The sequence below is a fragment of the Pararge aegeria genome, chromosome 16 (genome assembly GCF_905163445.1).
Source record: "Pararge aegeria chromosome 16, ilParAegt1.1, whole genome shotgun sequence".
NCBI classification, from domain to species: domain Eukaryota; kingdom Metazoa; phylum Arthropoda; class Insecta; order Lepidoptera; family Nymphalidae; genus Pararge; species Pararge aegeria.
In genome coordinates, this window is record NC_053195.1 from 8,771,412 (window position 1) to 8,789,906 (window position 18,495).

Below are 18,495 nucleotides of genomic sequence, written 5' to 3' on the forward strand. Positions count from 1 at the left end.
GGCAGATCACTTAAGTTTATTACTAACTGACTCGGTCTTAGTAGCATAAAAGGAATCACATTCTTAATTACATTGTTAACGACTTTGAGCTAGATTTGATTTACAATACAGTTGATAATATCCTGAAAAGTATATCAGTACAATATGTATAAATTTAATATCTTATTAAATAAGCGTTGACGGCAGGAAACAAGAGTGACATGTTTAAACCTACGAATATAAACAAGTTTGTTGCGAAGTTGCACAAATATCTCCCTTTCAAATTATCGATAACCTAAAAGCTCTTAATTTCACAACATAGAGGTCGAATTCAAGCAAGGTGATTGATTTTAATATAGATACTTATAGTATTGGTTAGGATTATATTGGAAAACAACAACAACACGAGGAATTAGAGCGTTGAGGCCTTGAGAACAGTTAAACATACTTTTCAAACGGTATGATCAAAACAAACCATCTAACATTGTTAATTTTCGTTATTGATCAAAACACGTACCAGCATACAGATCTGCAAGTGCCATCACGAAGTCCAATATGTATAAACAAATAATAGGCCTCTATAAGTCTTACTGCTATAATACAGTTCTAGGGTTATTTCTATTCAATAAAATGGGCAGTGGTATTGCAGAAACTGGAATCCTCGTGGTGCGAGCGATAGTCGTCGGTATAAGCTCAGAATCGGCTCCGAGAACCTAACGTCTTTTGACAAGTTTTTGTGAATTGAACACTATCTCCTTGTTCCAAATGCAGCGATAGTGGTACTTCATTCTAACGGCGTCCAAGAATCGCATGGACGTTGGCAGGCATAGGTTGCGAGCCGAGCGCGAGCGCCCGAAATGTGCTTCTCGGATTGAATTTATTGTCACGGGTTAACAGAACCAGCAAACGCGGCGCGAGACACGCTTCAACTGAGTGCGCGTGCGCAGGCAATGTCAACGCGGCCGCGCGCCTTTCCCCTCCGTACCGCCTCGGGCCTCGGCCATAGATGCTGAATACTAATTATTTAGCTTACAACACGTACACTGCATAAAGTTAAAGTTGTATTGTTTCACTTTGTGCATATTTTCGACCTAGTGATACAGCTTCTATTTTACAACCCCCTATAGATAAATGTGGCGTTAGCTTCTTTTGAATGACAAATAGAGAGAAAACATTGAATAAGTAATCACCAGCTTATAATGTTTAGTGAGGCTCTTAGGATTTCAGAGCCTTTAGAATAGCATCGCACTGCAACAGACTGATAAGTATGATCATGACTACGTCCAGAATTCAGATTTTTTAACTAACTTACTATAAACGTTTTATCAATTTAGAAATTAATTCATCTTGTAATTTAAAAGTTTAAAAAAACATCATGGGTGAAACATCAGCCTCATAAAAGTTACATACCAAACTTTGCATAAAGTTTTTATTTACCGCAGGTAAATTTAAAAAAATAATTAGCCAATGTTTTCTATTTTACATCGGGCACGTTACATACCGTGATTAACTATTCACTGTTATTAAATTTGTATGCAATTACTGATTTAAATCAAATTAAAGTGATCTTAAAATTTACATAACAAAAATAATCACAGCAATACTTCCAATGGTTATTAATTACAAGTTATCTATAAGCTGAGCGGATCACGCGGTATGTTCGTGACTTGCCGTAAACCAGATCAGGGGTGTGTCCTTTATATCTAAAGCGCAAAGATAAGGATTCAATAATATTTTTGACGTAAACGTACTTGCATGCTTGGTGCAGATCTATGTTATATAAATTAAGTTTGTAATAAATTTTATTAAATACGGGATTATGAATCTGGTTTAAGAATATGTCAGTTATTATTTTTATTCAAGCTCCGAAAATAGGAGCCGGCCCTAATAAATGCTTCGTTGAACCCGGGCGTCTATTAATGTGGCGCCAATGATTTTTTTTTTTCGCTCGTGACTTGCAACTCTTGCACTGCTGGACGAACTAGTGATGGAACGTTCATTTTTATTTGCCGGTAACGATTATATCGACCACAATAATCGACAATTACGATAACGCTTCTGATTATCACATAGTTTTATGAATCATAAAATGGAACATGTCTAAGGTTGACAAAAGTATGTTTTTATGCTCTTGAAATTAAATTATTGTAAAAAAATAGTTTTCATTCAGTAAATAATCAATCTAATTTTATTTTTTTTTACATTGTAAGTCATACAAAATTAAAACATACATACCTACAAGTTACAAAAGTGTTTTTAATTATGTCAGTTGTTATAAAACCAATGTCAAAGACAAAATAAAGTATCATTCACTAAAGTTGTTACAACGCGAAATCAAACAAATGTAATCAATATACTCGTACCTACTACGATCATTGACGATTACGATTTAACCAATATTCGACGATTATCATTATTCGTAATCGTTTAATCACTAGCCTAAAGGAATGCAATCGTTTAGATTATTGTTATCATAATAGGATACCGGCTTAGTTTTAAGAATTTAAATTAAAGACAATAAAGATTTCTCTGTATAAGAATAATGATGGCGGTACTTAAGTTTCTGCCAAAAGAAAAACATAATAATTTATGGTGCATAAAAAAAATTATAAATATAATATGTCCAAAAATTTATATGTTTACTATTTTTTTGAAAATAGTAAACATATACAAAGAAAATAGAATAAGTTATGTAGCACAAAGGGTTTAATTAAACATAAACAACACAAATTGTTAAATGTTGTAAAGTGCAATCAACTCATGTGAGGTTAGTTTGACTACCAATTAAGTTCTTTCGTGTGTTGGCTCGATTCTTTTTAATTTTATTAAACGATTCTCGATTCTTGTCAATCTTTTTATCAATTACAAAATTAATAAAAATATTTGAATAAAACAAAATTTTAATTAGTAATTAAGTATAAATGCGATGTGTACTATGTATGTTCAGATCATCAATCAAACCCAGACCCAATGAACTCAAAATTATTATTACGAATTATTTAGTTGAAGAATTCAAGATTAAATCGAGCACAATTTAGCTTTCAAGGTTGAGTGGAAGGCACGCGTCCACGTGGCTGAACTCCAGATGAAACGACCTTATCAGACTCGCCACTAACTTATGTGATCACGAATATTCTCGCAATACCGCAAATAGAAAGCTGGAGGCAAGCCGCTGTGAATAAAAAAAAACCCTAAAATTCGAACACGGCGAACCTTATCAGATCTGCCATTAATTGATCTAACAAAGAAGATTCTCGCATCACCGCAACTTAAAAGCTGCAAGGTGTTTAAAAATATTGCTTTCCAGAATTATACCAAGAAACCATGACCTCCTTTCAGCATCAAAGTGTATCATCATCGTATCTGCCCAGTAGCAGCTTACAGGGCACGGGTCTCCTTCCGCAATAAGTGTTAAGTCCGGAGTCCACCACGCTGGCCAACACTCAGGCAAACAAGTGTATGAATTAGAAGAAATGTTTGGATACATACCTTGTTTGCATTGAGTTTCCAACTGCTGCAGAAGATCGTTAGCAAGTTCGGCTCGACTGGGCTTGGTGTCGGGCGGTGACGGCGGATACATTGTATTCGACGTGTCATCTTGAAGAAGTTTGTTGAAATCGATCTTCGGGGCAGCGGACGGAAAACTCTTCAGAAGATCTGTGAAAAAATAACAATTTTGAATATTTGAGAAGTCATTCATATGTTATAACCTACAGTATTCAAATGTGTCAGTCGAATGCAATATGCTTTTTTGTCTAATTTTAATATGTCATCTATAAATAAAATTAATTAAAAAAATAGTATTTAATTAATCATAATCGCTTAAATAGTATTTAAGCAACATACATTTAACATAGTTGCTTTATGTAAAAGCATCAATAAAATTTAAGTTGTTCGAGTAACTATTAAAATATTGAATGACACTTGGATACCAGTTCTTCTTTAAACTTATTAATTTTCTCCATTAATTTTAAATCCAGAGTTATTACTCTTAAGCTTAAGATATTTATAGAAATTAAAATTAATTCCCAGGTCAGATATAGGTCGGTAGATAGGTCCTAATCCAAAGCGCAACACGTTCCTCTAGGCAATAAAACGTTACAATTAATTATTAAAATACAATTAATAAAAAAACACATTCGCACTGTTTAAGTTGTAATTAATTATTGCATATTAATTATTAACAAATTAATAAAACTCTTACTTTGTAATATCGTAAATTGGAAATCTCTACACAGGTCACACATTGCATTATTCTTATAGCAACACATTTCGGAAATAATTATAAAAGAAGCGATTATTCAATACGATCAAATGATACACTGATACGAACTGTAATGAGAGTTAACTGTGCAATTCTCGTTAATAAACGGGAGGAGCTTCAAGGTAAAGAGCTTAGATAAGTAGTGTACAAAATACGAGTACGAAGATGGACCGCAGACGTCAATATATATACGGACGATATCACACGATACTACGTCAAAGTAACGCCCATTATAATGTCGTAACGCTTTAAATCTTATTTGATAATGTCATGACAATAACTTTTCATACAAAAACATATTATAGCTTATAACGATAATAAATTGTTCTTGATAAAACTAATTATAGGGCCCCAGCCTACAATTTTCCCGTTCGAATACTTTTCACTTGGGTGGTCTTGGTTATGATCTCATTTTGTCATTTCAGCTTTGAACAGCCCAAGGGTTGACGTTGTATTTTCCAGGAAGTCTATAAATATACTTATAAGTTCAGTATCAGAATTCCATCCTAGAAAAAACAGGAGATTGGAATTTATATATAAGATAATAGAATTTAAATTAATATTATATCGAAATTATCATTCATGTGCGCAGTTTTTAATTATTCTCATTGTGGGAGGAGACCCGTGTCCTGTAGTGGGACGATCATGGGTTAATATGATGAAGTGAAAATTTTATTATACTAGACATACATACATACATACATATAAACCATATTAAGCAAACTGCTAGTCAAACTCGTGAACTGAACCCCTTACATTAATTTAATATTCTTTTCAGTAACATTCATTCAGTTTTACTAACACTAATGATAAGAAAACACGCTTTCAAAGGCTGTACTATTATTTTTATACTTTTATCTCAAAATTTGGAAATTTAACAGCGAAAGTAAACTAAATATAAATTTTCTAATTTCCGTATCAGTATTCAACTGTTGAGTAATTGAACCAACCAAGGTTTTGCATAGCCTTTTATACAATTGTTTTAGTCACCTGATTAGTTTGATTTATAATTATTCCCAATAATTTGCACATATATAATTTGTCTTCTGTTATTTGGATCAACAAATCATGATGGATAAAAATAGATTCAATAGTAAGTTACTACATTTATCTCGCTTATCAATTTGAAACGGATAATAAGTCTTTAGATAGATGACTTTCAGAAATAATAATACTTCTAGCAAACTCATTGGTTCTGTATATAAGTAAATTACGACCCCTTCGTATGTTATTTTAATACATTAACTACCCATATCATCTCGCACAAATAGCAAAACAAGATACTTATAATGTAAGGACGTAAATTCAGATGAAACAGATAAAATAGTGGAAAACAGATATTTATTTTCGTAATTTAGGTATGTTATATGAAAACATAATCTCGAGGGTTAAACTAGTTCAAACAAATATGTTTTCGAACAAATAAAGACGTCATTGTGTGGTTGAATGTAAACTATTCTTAACCAATCACACGGCAAGTAAATGATTATCAAGACACACCCACGTTTCCAGCATGGCAACTATTTGTGATCGTTTTAATTTTAATGGCGTGCCAGTGATAGTGGAAGTTTATCATGCTTGAACGGAACATTTTAACACAAATAGGATTTCTTTTGGAATATTTTATAATTATTATTTATACAAGCCAATTATCGTATCGTATGATAACCTAGCAGATGCTAAATGAAGGTATTGATAAAAATAGCAATTATATAAACGCGAAATGTAATAACAGGCAAACGAGGCTTTACACCTACGTCTCAGGATGATGGAAACGGTACGACACTGTTTAGGACGTGGTTCTTGCATGCCCTGCGAAGTAAAACACTATTTATAGGCGATAGGTTTCCACTAACCATCAGGTGGGCCAACTGCTCAGTCCATCAATGATTACTATAAAAAGCGAATACCCGAACGGCCTGGAATGGAATTCTTCAGCCGTAGAACTACCGTCGTAAGCCATAAAATATTTGATGTAAGTGAAACAGGCATTATAACTTTCTGTAAGTCCATGATATATAAAGATAATTAATTTGCTATATGGTGTAATAAATGTATGATATTTTTCTCATACGCAACACTACGCAGATCTACCAAAACACGTTCTTTACACACGTTTGGTAGTTATACCAGAGCATACTCCGGTAGGTCTCGCATTTTTTGCAACTGTGTGTATTGAAGGCAATCTCTCCTGAGCTTCTATCCAATATTTTAAGTACCTACTGACCTACTGACTTAACTTCCACAACAGTTTTGTTTGCACAGATAAAGGAGTAAAAAGAATATGAAAAAATTGCAATTTAATAATTCTCAATTTTTTATTAGCAATCTTCTTATGCAGTCCTGGGGCTTACTACCATCCTGGAGCTAATCATGTTGTACGTAAATCTCTACATTAGAATAAATTTACATATTAAAACTTTTTAGACCTGTCAATATACTTTTAATTCATAGATCTGTTCAATAGAATTATTACCATATCAGAACTATAATGATTATTTTTCGGATATCACGATAACATATTATCTCGTATAAATCTGTCCGTTCTGCTCGAAGCGACAGTAATAGGTCCCCAGTAGGACTAATTTTGGTTGCCTGGTAGAGATTACTATGTAGAGATAATGCCACCTAAATTTATTTTTATATTTATTTACTTTCTCTATTGTATTTATATTTTCTGTGATTTTTGTCTGTTGTGTACAATAAAAGTGTATTTGTTCATTCAATCAGTCAATTCTACCTTTCACAAGTTAAGAGTAACTAGCTTGTTATGCACTACTTTAAGAACTGTCACCCCAATTTGAACCCACTGGATATTTACGGTATAAATATTATGTTTTGTAGGTAGAGAGATGGATGCTCCAAACATTTTTACGTAAAACAATTGATAATTTTTATTCCCAACTCTACTCTTATTCATTCCCAAGCGTTTCCCGAAAAAATAATTGTTATCTATTGAACTATTAGCTATAATTATTTCACTCATCTATTTTCATCCAAGTACCACAATAATTGTTGTCTAATATGCTAATAAGACAACAATTATGTAAATCTGCTTACAGAGTAATTAAAGCATTGGAAATATACATGAATTTGTAGGATAACGAGTCAATTATTGACCCCTATAGTTTATCTGAACATGAGGTGAAGCTGTGGGGGGCTAGGCGTCGGTCACTCGGGGAATAATAACGTCATTTAGATAAGATTATTAAGTTTAAATAGACCACGTTTAAATCTATAGTTTATACAATTAATCAAAATTTAAGTGTCGTGTCTGTGAGGTTTTTTTAAATGTTAATAATTGATAGACCAAGCAGGTAGCTCTACTGATGGTAAGTGGAAAACTATCACCTTTAAACACTTCGCATGGAAAGAAACATGTCCTACATAATGACGCCCTGTGTCCATCAACCTGAGGCATAGGTTTAGCATGAGGCTAATCATCATCATCATTTCAACCAATTGACGTCCACTGCTGGACATAGGTCTTTTGTAGGGAGTTTCAAAATACACGGTACTAGGCCGCTCGCCAGCGACTCGCCTGATGTCATCAATTCACCTCGTTGAAGGCCGACCTACGCCGCGTTTACGGCTGCTGTTCTTAAGGTGCTGGAATGGCGGGGTCGCCATTAAGACCCCAACGTCCATCGGTTCTCCGAGCTATGTCGGTAACTCTACTTCTTCTACGGAGATCCGTAGAAGAACTAGAGTTTAGCCTCATGTGCCTGTATTTACACCGGCAACAATGCTGCTTGGCGGCAGAAAATGTTGATGTTGGAAAAGAGCAACTACTGAGTTTCTTGCCGGCTCTTCTCGGTAGAATCTGCTTTCCGAACCGGTGGTAGAGTCACTACAAACATACATACTTGACGTTTCAAAAGTGCTTATAAAGTAGGCGTACTTGAAATAAATGAATTTGAATTTGAATTTGAATGGTGGTAGCACTTCCCCAGACGAACGATCACAAAAAAACTATACCTACTATTTATAGTACAATATAATTACGCAATAACTTCCTCCTATTAGGCTCGTGATATAATTATTAGGAGTTTTGGTCAGCTGAACTGATTATGACGTTCACAAAACATCTGCTAAAAAAGATTTTTATAAAATCCACATCTAAATTTAAAAAAAAAAGTATATAGTGTATATAAAATATAGTAAAAAATTATATAAAATATAAAGTGGTGAAGTTATATTGATATAATGGTATAAATATTATGACTGACGCTATGCAGACGACCGATAATAACTATAATAGCTATCAGTAATTAATAGATATATATTAGACTATATATTTTAAATTAATGTTAGGGAGGGCCCCTTTTCCATTTAAAATATACGCAACAAAAATTTCCATTAAACATACACTGTAGTGTTTAAGAACTTTAGAGTTAGACCTCTCTATCCTATCTTTACTCTTTATCCTCACATTAAATTTTTTGTTTCTAAGGATGGACATTGGGTTTTTGTCGATTTGAGAAATAAAAGAGATTGTTGGAAACTCCTGTTTATGAAGTCAAATAAAGTAATAATATGATGACATTGCGAGAGAAAAAAAACCAAAGGTAATAGAAAAAAATTGTACCCGGCCTAAGTCGCGGGCAACCGCTTGTGTTTTATTTAAAGTTTTTTAATATTATTCAGTAATATTTTAGCCACAGTCTTTAGCCCAGCATACCGATGCTGATTAAATTGCGATACGCATTATTGTAAAGTCTTAAGGGGCTAATCCCGGCTATAGAATTTTCCAATTGAATTGATTGGTAGATCTGAATAAGTCAATCATTCGTAATCAGGTGAATTTTTAGAAGATAAGCAAACCAAAATTAGATTAAAATTTCAGATTTAATGCCGTGGTAGCCCAGTGAGTAGGACTTCGACTTCACTTTCGGAGGGCGAGTTCGAATCCCACCAAGCCCTAACTTTTCTGAGTTATGTGCGTTAAGCAATTAAGATATCATTTGCTTCAACGGTGAAGGAAAATATCGTGAGGAAACCTGCATGCTTGAGAGAGTTTTACATAATGTTCTTAACGACCCTGTTTTGACCCTGAGTCCAAGGCCTTGGGTTCGATTCCCACAACTGGAAAAGGTTTGTGTGATGAACATGAATGTTGTTGAGTGGCTGGGTATGATCTTTATATATTACAAGAAGTAAGTTTTTATATGCATTTTAAATTTATAAAATTATAAGTATATAATTAATAAACATATTCATCAGGGACTAGATAACGATGTGTGTAGTGTCGTAGTATATTTATTTATTTATATATAAAAAAAAGGAGTCCACCAATCCGCGCTAGGCCAGCGTGGTGGACTACGGCCTAAACCCCTTCTCATTGTCGGAGGAACCCGTGCCCTTTAGTGGGCCAGTAATGGGTTGATATGATGATAATGAATAATATGCGAAATTTTATCACCTTTAAACACTTCGCATGGAAAGAAACATGTCCTACATAATGACGCCCTGTGTCCATCAACCTGAGGCATAGGTTTAGCATGAGGCTAATCATCATCATCATTTCAACCTATTGACGTCCACTGCTGGACATAGGTCTTTTGTAGGGAGTTTCAAAATACACGGTACTAGGCCGCTCGCCAGCGACTCGCCAAATGAATGAATGTTCTTAACGACCCTGTTTTGACCCTGAGTCTATATGTATATATTATTGAATCATTATTATTATATATTTAAAAATATGATATACTATTACTATAGCTTCTTTCTATTTGTATTCTTGAACGCTGTTATCCGCTGCATAATTTCATGATTGAGTAGAATTCTGACAAAATATTAATATTTATACATTTACTGATTATTTTAATTATGTTTACTTTTATTTGAGCTAATTTAGGCTAGTTCTGAACTCGAGTCCATGTCACGCTCTTAAGTGAACAGTATACTCTAGACCTAGAAAAAACATAGAAACTTTTATTATATTTTCATAAAGGCATTTTGAACGTAATCATTTTGCGTGTAAGAATGAACTTCAATTGAAATCATAACATTGCAATGTTAACATCACTGTGATTCATTTGTTCCTACGTCGTGAGCTTAGATATCGCTTTTTATGACCATGGAGGAAGTAGATAAAAAAACCGGCCAAGTTGTACGACACACACTTAACCAACAGTTCCGTACCTTAAACAAATAAATAAACCTTTTCAACACGACCTCACAAAAAAGGAGTGTAATATATTATGTCTGTATTTATGTGCGAACGTATGTTAGTTTCTTTGTTCCACCATAACTTCTAAATTACAGAACAGATTTAGATAAAAAAAAACAGGTATCATTAGAATTCTTACACCGTCCCTATAAAACTGGCTTATACTGAAACAAAAATCATAATGGCGTCAGCCTCAAATATGTAAATACGTAGTATTCTACAGTCGTATTAACTAAACGACTTTGACTCCCATTTTTGCTTCATAGCAAAGAAAATAAGTATTACTTTTTTAGGAAAATAGGCAAAAGGCTGTTCCGAATTTCAAGTACATGGCATTACAATTTACTGAAATAAATTGTAACTAATATTCATGCATGCATCATACAGGTTCGCTTTAACCAGTATATGTGTAAATACGATGATCCCTTATTGACCATCAAACCATCCCCAAAAAGTCGTGCACAGAACGACTTTTTGAAACAAACGCTTTATTTTCAAACCAAGTATCCTATGTCCATCTACAGGCTGGAAGTTGTATATGTGCCAAATTACATCAAGATTGGTGTAAAAACAGATAGACAAACATACACTTTTTATAATATAAGTGTGGGTTATTGTCTCAGATATCTTGCCCAGGCATCAATCACCTCAATTAAAAATAGCGCAAGTGCATTGCACGAACATGTTGGTTTTAAATTAGCCGTATGTTAAATAGAGACATAAATAATGGCCAATGTCAGTGGAACTATCCCGAAGTAAGGTCACCCGAACCGGCCGGTAAAATTCCATACAGTTTGGATTCAACTATGAGATAAAGAAATAAGCCCTTATGTACGACTTGATTACACTTAAGGTGTTTAACTTCTAACTTTGCTTACGTTACATTTCAGTCAAGCTTTTTTTGTTTTTTCTTTACTACGACAATACACACACCGCTATCTAGCCCCAAAGTAAGCATAGCTTGTGGTATGGGTACTAAGATGACTGATGAATAATTATAATATGAATAATATACATAAATACTTATAATATATAGATAAACACCCAGACACTGAAAAACATTCATGTTCATCTCACAAACATTGTCCAGTTGTGGGAATCGAACCTACGGCCTTGGTTCAGAAAGCAGGGTCGCTGCCCACTGCGCCAATCGGCCGTCGGTGTTGGTGTGTAGCAGAGCTATTGTGATTGATGTTGGTGTTTGAGAATCTTTCTAGCACAACGGTGAGCGCTGTGGTTCTAAGTGGGAGGGGCCAGGTTCGATCCCCAGCAGGGGTAATTTGGTAATTTATAATTTCTGAATGTTCTCTGGTCTGATCGTGTGGGAGACTTCGGCCCTGGCTGATTTGGTAACTACAAAGACCGTCCGTTAAGAGGTTTAGCGTTCCGGTACGATGTCGCGTAGAAACCGATAACCATACCGTTTAATATAACTGCTATACTCTAACAGGTTCCGTTACAATCTTAGATTGAACTATATATAAGTTACCAGCAGGTGAGATTGCAGTCAAGATCTAACTTGTAGAGGAATAAAAAGATTATTTTTTTCGACACAGGTAAGCCTTGTGGTGACAGTGGTTTTATTTTTAGTTAACTTATCTTCTTCTGTGTAACATTTTTTTGGCTCCCTCCTGTTAGCGGACTGTTTATGTATTGGTAGAGAATTGAAACATGAGTGTGTATTTTTATTGCGTCTTTCACAACCAATAAAACAACACAAAAATGGAGAATTTAAAAATGGTTACATGCAAATTTAATAAAAAAGATAATACTGGTCATATTTATTAACAACGAAGATTTGAAAATAATTTAAAATAAGACAGCTTATGTTTTATATATTCGCACAGCGCCTCTCTTGTTTCCTTCACAAAGGTATTTGTAAAGAACCTTTGTTATATTATACGATGGTACGGAACCCTTTGTATGCGAGTTCGATTTGCATTTAATTAGTTTTTTTTTTCTTATAAATGGACATGTCAAAAAATTACTACTGTATTGATACATGTTTTACGTTTGATTCTAAATATGGACTGATTGATTCCTACTCCTACTAATAAATTGACTCTAGGTGTGAACCTGAAGACTTCAAATAAATAAATAGGTCATGGAAACGCTTCATTGTCAAGATGCGAGACGATACCAAACACATGAGATTAGAATTAAATTGGGCCCAATTGACAAATAACATAGACGTATAACCAATAATTGACTGACCACTAAAGATTTTCTTAGAATTACAATACGATAACAATAATAATTACAATAGCCCAAAGTCTGAATACAATTGGTAATTTAAACAATCGATATTTATCCAACAAACGTTATAGCTCAGCGAGTCGCGAAGCTGAAGTGGCAATGGGCAGACGGTCAGCGGTTGATGGAGTTATGCTTGGAGTATCTCTACGTGAACCAGTGTTACCGACGTAGCTAGAGTCGCAAAGCTAAAGTGGCAGTGGGCGCCGCACATAGCTCCGAAAACCGAAGGGCTGTTTACACAATCAGATCCTGCTAACAGTAAATCCACGCGCTGCAAGTCATTCAACAAAGTAACCTAACCTAACCATACTAAACAAATTATTACTTCGATTTCGCGCATATTCAACGTAACGAAAGATCAGGTATTAGTTGTTTACGCTAATTTCTGATAAAAAAACACAGAAGAACAGAGAAATGTCTGCCTAATATTTTGTAAGTACTAATATTTTATGCATAATATGAGGATCGAAATACACCTTTTAATTTTTTATTATGTTCGACATAAAAATGCGTTTTATATTAAGTGGAAAGTAGGTTAGTTTGAACATTTTTTTTATATAGAAACTAATGTTTTTGTAGTAGGGTAAAAGTCGTATGAAAGAGCCAGCCATAAGTTGACAGCCGAGTGGCGCAGTGGGCAGCGACCCTGCTTTCTGAGTCCAAGGTCGTGGTCGTCGATTCCCACAACTGGAAAATGTTTGTGTGATGAACATGAATGTTTTTCAGAGTCTGAGTGTTTATCTGTATATTATAAGTATTTATGTGTATTATATTCATAAAAAAAATATTCATCAGCTATCTTAGTGCCCATAACACAAGCTACGCTTACTTTGGGGCTAGATGGCGCTGTGTGTATTGTCGTGGTATATTTATTTATTTATAATATAATTAACATAGGTTAAATGTGTATCAAGGCCACGAGACTGGGTCTTCCAGAAGATTTATCTACTTGTCATATTTTAAACAATAAAACTTCATTTGCCTGCCGCGTACGACCTGTGTAGCCTAAATGCGTAAAGGAATGAGTTTTGTTAGCTGGAGATGCGAGCGCTACATAGAAAGTTGCAAAATATCTATCAGTTTTGTCATACAGTGTAATTAAACTGATAGATATCTTGCAACCATCATTTCAACCGATGGATGTACTTTCTACGAGCTTTTTCTGACGGAGCTTATCCGGGAAACTACTACCGCCATGCTTATTTCAGCCGCCTTTGCATTGTTGCAATGCTGCTTTCCGGTCTGAAGATCGTGGTTTCCGGCATAATTACAGACGCATTAGGCTTATCTCCTTGGCCCCAGGTTGATGGAATAAGGGCGGCTTCTTACAAGACCTCTGTGTCTGTTTATAGACGATACTTATCATTTGGGTCAATTGCTTGGTCAATACATTATTAACATACAATACAAAAAAACACAGACTAGACACTTCAATTTTGATTGTTTGTATAAACTATAGATTCAAACGTGTTCCATTTAAACTTAAATTATAACTGTTTAGCAAAAATGTGTATGAAAATCTGACAGATATTTTGCAACCAATACCTGATAAAACTTTCGAAAAACCAAAACTTAAAGCAAGAATAAGGTTCAGAAAAGAATTAAACATATTATATATAACGAAGACAGGTTTACAGTAGTGTTCCTCGTATTAGGCTAATTTTAATTAAAATAAAGCTGGGATTGTGTGTTAAATTAAATCAAAATTTAATGTGGCATATTTACCTAACAAATAGAGCAATTTCAGATTTTAGTTTTTTTTAGAATTTTATTACAGCTTTTAAGTACCTACTAAAAAACATGCTTTAAAAATATATTTTTAATAATGCGCTGCAAATGGTCTCATCAAACAGTAAATAGATACCACTTTGGATACTTGAAGGATAATTTAATGTACTTCGATTTCAGATTTTATAACTTTCAACGAATAGTAACCGTTATATTAAGAGAAACCATCTTATAAACAATAATATAAATTATATAATATAACAACAATAATCTTAGTTGATATAGGTAAAGATAACTACTAAAATTCGGTTCCTACCTAAATGTCCGATTAGAATGAGTAAAAAAGGTCATTGCTGCTATATAAAAAAAGTGTTTTTTTAAATACGAATTAATACTGATATGTTTATATACTTTTGTATCTAGCGGCGATGTTTTGAAGCTAATAATTATTTCTTCTCTATCTTTAACCATGTAGTACATCATTTTTATATATCATAGTTTTTTTTTATACACTACAAGTTAGCCCTTGACTGCAATCTTACTTGAAAGTCTAAGATGGTAGCGGGCTAATCTGTTAGTGACTCTGGTAGTCATACCCCTACGCGACATCGCGCTGGAACACTAAATCGCTTAGCAGCACGCCTTCGTCGGTAACCAGCAACGGCCAAAGCCTCCCAGACCAGACCAGAGAAAATTCAGAAATTATAAATTCCCAAATTGCTCCTGCCGGGCATCAAACCCGGGACCTCCTACTTAAATTCTTAACGCTCACGCCAGGTAGAACTTCAAAAAAAAAGTTTTCTCATAATTTTACGGTAATTTCAACTTAAGTGAGCAGTGAGGTAACTTAAGTGAGCCGTTCGCTGCTGTCTGCTGAGGAGTTATTTCCTATACCAACAATAATATTGACCAGATCTTCACGCAATTTTGGCAAAATTAACTTACAATGCAGCCTTTCCGGTGAAAGAAGAATTGTGTTTCTCGGTTAAGGTATGGCGGAAGTATGAAGTAAAATCTACAAATGCCAACGAACCCTAATGTTTTTCGAGATAAAAAGTATCGGCTATAAATGTACTAAATTCGCAGTAAAATTTACTGTTTTTGCTAAAACTAGTCTAATAATATGTATAGATGCTTTTGTAATAAATTAGTTTCAAAATAAAATTGCACTTCGTTGCACCCCAACAATGTAAGTAACTAACACACTTTCACAAATAAAACAATCTAGTTACCTTCATCGGTTTTAAAAAGATCAACGTCGTGCAGCAAAAAGCGTTCATTTTCAGTGAGAAGGCCGTCGGCCGAAGCCAGCGACCACGTCCATGATTCGCTCAAACTCATTGTTGTTGTTGTTGATGTTGTACTCGATGTTAAACTGCAACATTTACAAAATAAGAATAAGAAAAGACAATATTATAGACGGGAAAGTGTCCTGACAAATTTTGGCGCATATCTACCCTGCATCCTGTAAGGGGACATAAGATACTTCATATCCCGGAATCTATTTCACTAATCTAGCCCCACAGCAGTGTGTAAGCCGAGATATAGTTTAAATTTTAAAAAAAAGTTATGTTATTGATCTCAAAGTTAGAAAATTTTTCACAATCGAAATTATATTTTAAATTAAAATTGGTACTTACCAGAGATGCAAGGTCTAATCGGAATTGGTCGAGATCCGTTGATGATGATGGTTGTTGTCGAGGGACAGGGATGTCCTTGGAAGGCGCCATTTTGGCACTGAAAAGTTAAAATTGATTTTCAAATTATATTGTAGTTGACTTAAATTAAAATTAAATAATTCACATCAAATAATTGGATGTTACAAATTTAATGTTTTGTTTAGTAATTTAAAAAAAAGCGGTGGAGACCAAGTATGAGCCCCCGCACGCGCCACTGACTGTAGTTATGCGTTTTGAATCTAAGCAATTTAAATATCACTTGCTTTAACGGTTATTAGGTAATTAAGAAGCCCTAGGTTAAGTTCTAAATTTAAGTTTTTGTTATTCTAGTTTTAAGTACTTACAATGTTAGTGTAAGTGGAAAAATGGTTATAGTTATGTATTAAATGTAGATAATTTATTAATTAGTGTGGAGGAGTGTAATGTAGGTAGTTAGATAATAAGGAATAAACGGCATTCGCTAAATGAATGTGTCCGCGTCGTATTCCTCTCCGCACCGTTTTGTGACAATTCCCTCAGGAACGTTACAGAAGGAAAACATCGTGAGGAAACCTGCATGCCTGAGAGTTCTCCATAATGTTCACAACGACGTGTGTTTATTATGGATTTCCGCAAAGTAACGCCTGCTTCTATCCAATACAGCGTGGTAGACTACAGCTTCTCATTCCGAGAGATGACCCGTGCACTGTAATGGGCCGGTAATGAGTTGATGAAGATTATTATGTTTCGTAAATATCCCAACAACAAGAACAAAATTTTACAGCCCCTATTGTAGATCTTAATAAAATTTCAATTTCAAGACGATTACAAAAGTGGAAGTACCGAAATATTAGTACAAAGCATGGGAAAAGAAACAGGTGAAATAGGAAATGAAGGCCTTTATTTTAAAAGATATCTTTCATAGCTTTCTGGTGATAATTCCCTAAGCATAGGAATCGCGGCAATCATTTTTAATATCACGTAATATTATCATTAATTCTACGCCAACGAAGTTACACTAAAAAGGCAAAAATAAGTTTGTATTTAATCTACCTAATACCAGTAGCAGATACAACTTGCCGGCCTGTTGTTATCGGTGACGTTCACGCATAAATCATGTAGGTACAATATCATTTCTAAATAGTAAAAAAAACTAAATAAAATAGATAGGTATACTTAATACCCAACTATCGTCTCTCGTGCCATATTTTATTCACGCTATAAGATCGCGCGTACCGTACATTAATGATTTGACATTTTGACACCAATTAAGTTTTAAAGATTATTATATACATTACATAACTTGGCTTATGAGACAATGATTTTAATAAACAAGGAACTGATATTGTATGATTATGTATTTCCTGGCGCCTTATTAACGTACCCTAAATAAAGATTAATTAGACATCTGAAAAACAAGCCCATATAAAATAAACTTAGCTTGGCAATAATTATTATTGCTTATCTAACTGCTTCATCACTAAACATATTACGTGCAATCAACTGGATCTGACAATCAATATTAAATTAAGTTAATAGTACTTATATAAACGAACTGTTAAAATTAACGATCATTCATGTCCTATGTGAAGAATTGGTTTGCCGACAGATACACTTAAGTCCAAAATAAAGCAACATTTAATTAATAGTAATAAGAAACAACGTATGTATATAGCAAATAATGTAAGAAAATATTTATATACATCTAGTTTTCTTTGTTCAGCCATGATTCTATATTCTAATTATCCTATTGATAATATTTATAATGGATGTCAGTAGCATGCTTTGTGCAGAAACAGAAGTAAATAATAATAAAAGATAATTATTTACTTAATGATCAATGGTATGATAGTGCAGATCATGTTATAAAGCATGAACTCTTAGTACCTACTGTAACAGGTAAATGCTAAGTGCAAAACCCAACTGAATGATGTAAACAGGATGTTAATATTTCATCTTGTAAAGTCATTTTTATTTTACCAAATTTTGCAAGGGAAAATCTCTGTCTACATCATCATCAATAATCTGCTAGACCAAAGGCCTGTCCTCACGGGAGGTGTTATCCATAATCACCACGCTGGGTAGACGTATTGGTGATCGGAGTGGATGGTCGTAGCGTAGTAGCACATAGGACATTCCGATCCCCGTTATATTCTCCGAAACCCTCGGGAAGAGGGGCGGTGAAAACTGCATTCTGATCAGTCTGTCGTCAAAACACGGGGTTAATCATTAAAAACCCTAATCTACAACTGATCTTATTTTCATTGAGTTAGGTTGCCCACACACAGGTCATATTATGATTGGCCATTTGCAGTAATAGCGTGTGATCCCTCACATGCAGCGGCACTATACAAGTATGCCCGCCGATCACTTGTTCGCATGACCCTTTGAATTTGCATGGAAACACGACACCGTAAGCGCTGATGTAGATGTAATCC

General features: G+C 34.3%; 1 protein-coding gene across 1 annotated transcript in view; it reads right to left on the reverse strand.

Moving 5' to 3' along the window:
- The window catches only part of LOC120630221 (activating transcription factor of chaperone), a 31,508-nt gene that overhangs the window by 9,191 nt on the left and 3,822 nt on the right, over positions 1-18,495 (reverse strand). The window contains exons 2-4 of the mRNA XM_039899362.1: positions 16,040-16,136; positions 15,632-15,774; positions 3,469-3,636 (exon numbers count right to left, since the gene is read on the reverse strand). Of these exons, the coding sequence (XP_039755296.1) occupies positions 3,469-3,636; positions 15,632-15,740 (277 nt within the window). The 5' untranslated portion in view covers positions 15,741-15,774; positions 16,040-16,136. The remainder of the gene's footprint in view (positions 1-3,468; positions 3,637-15,631; positions 15,775-16,039; positions 16,137-18,495) is intronic.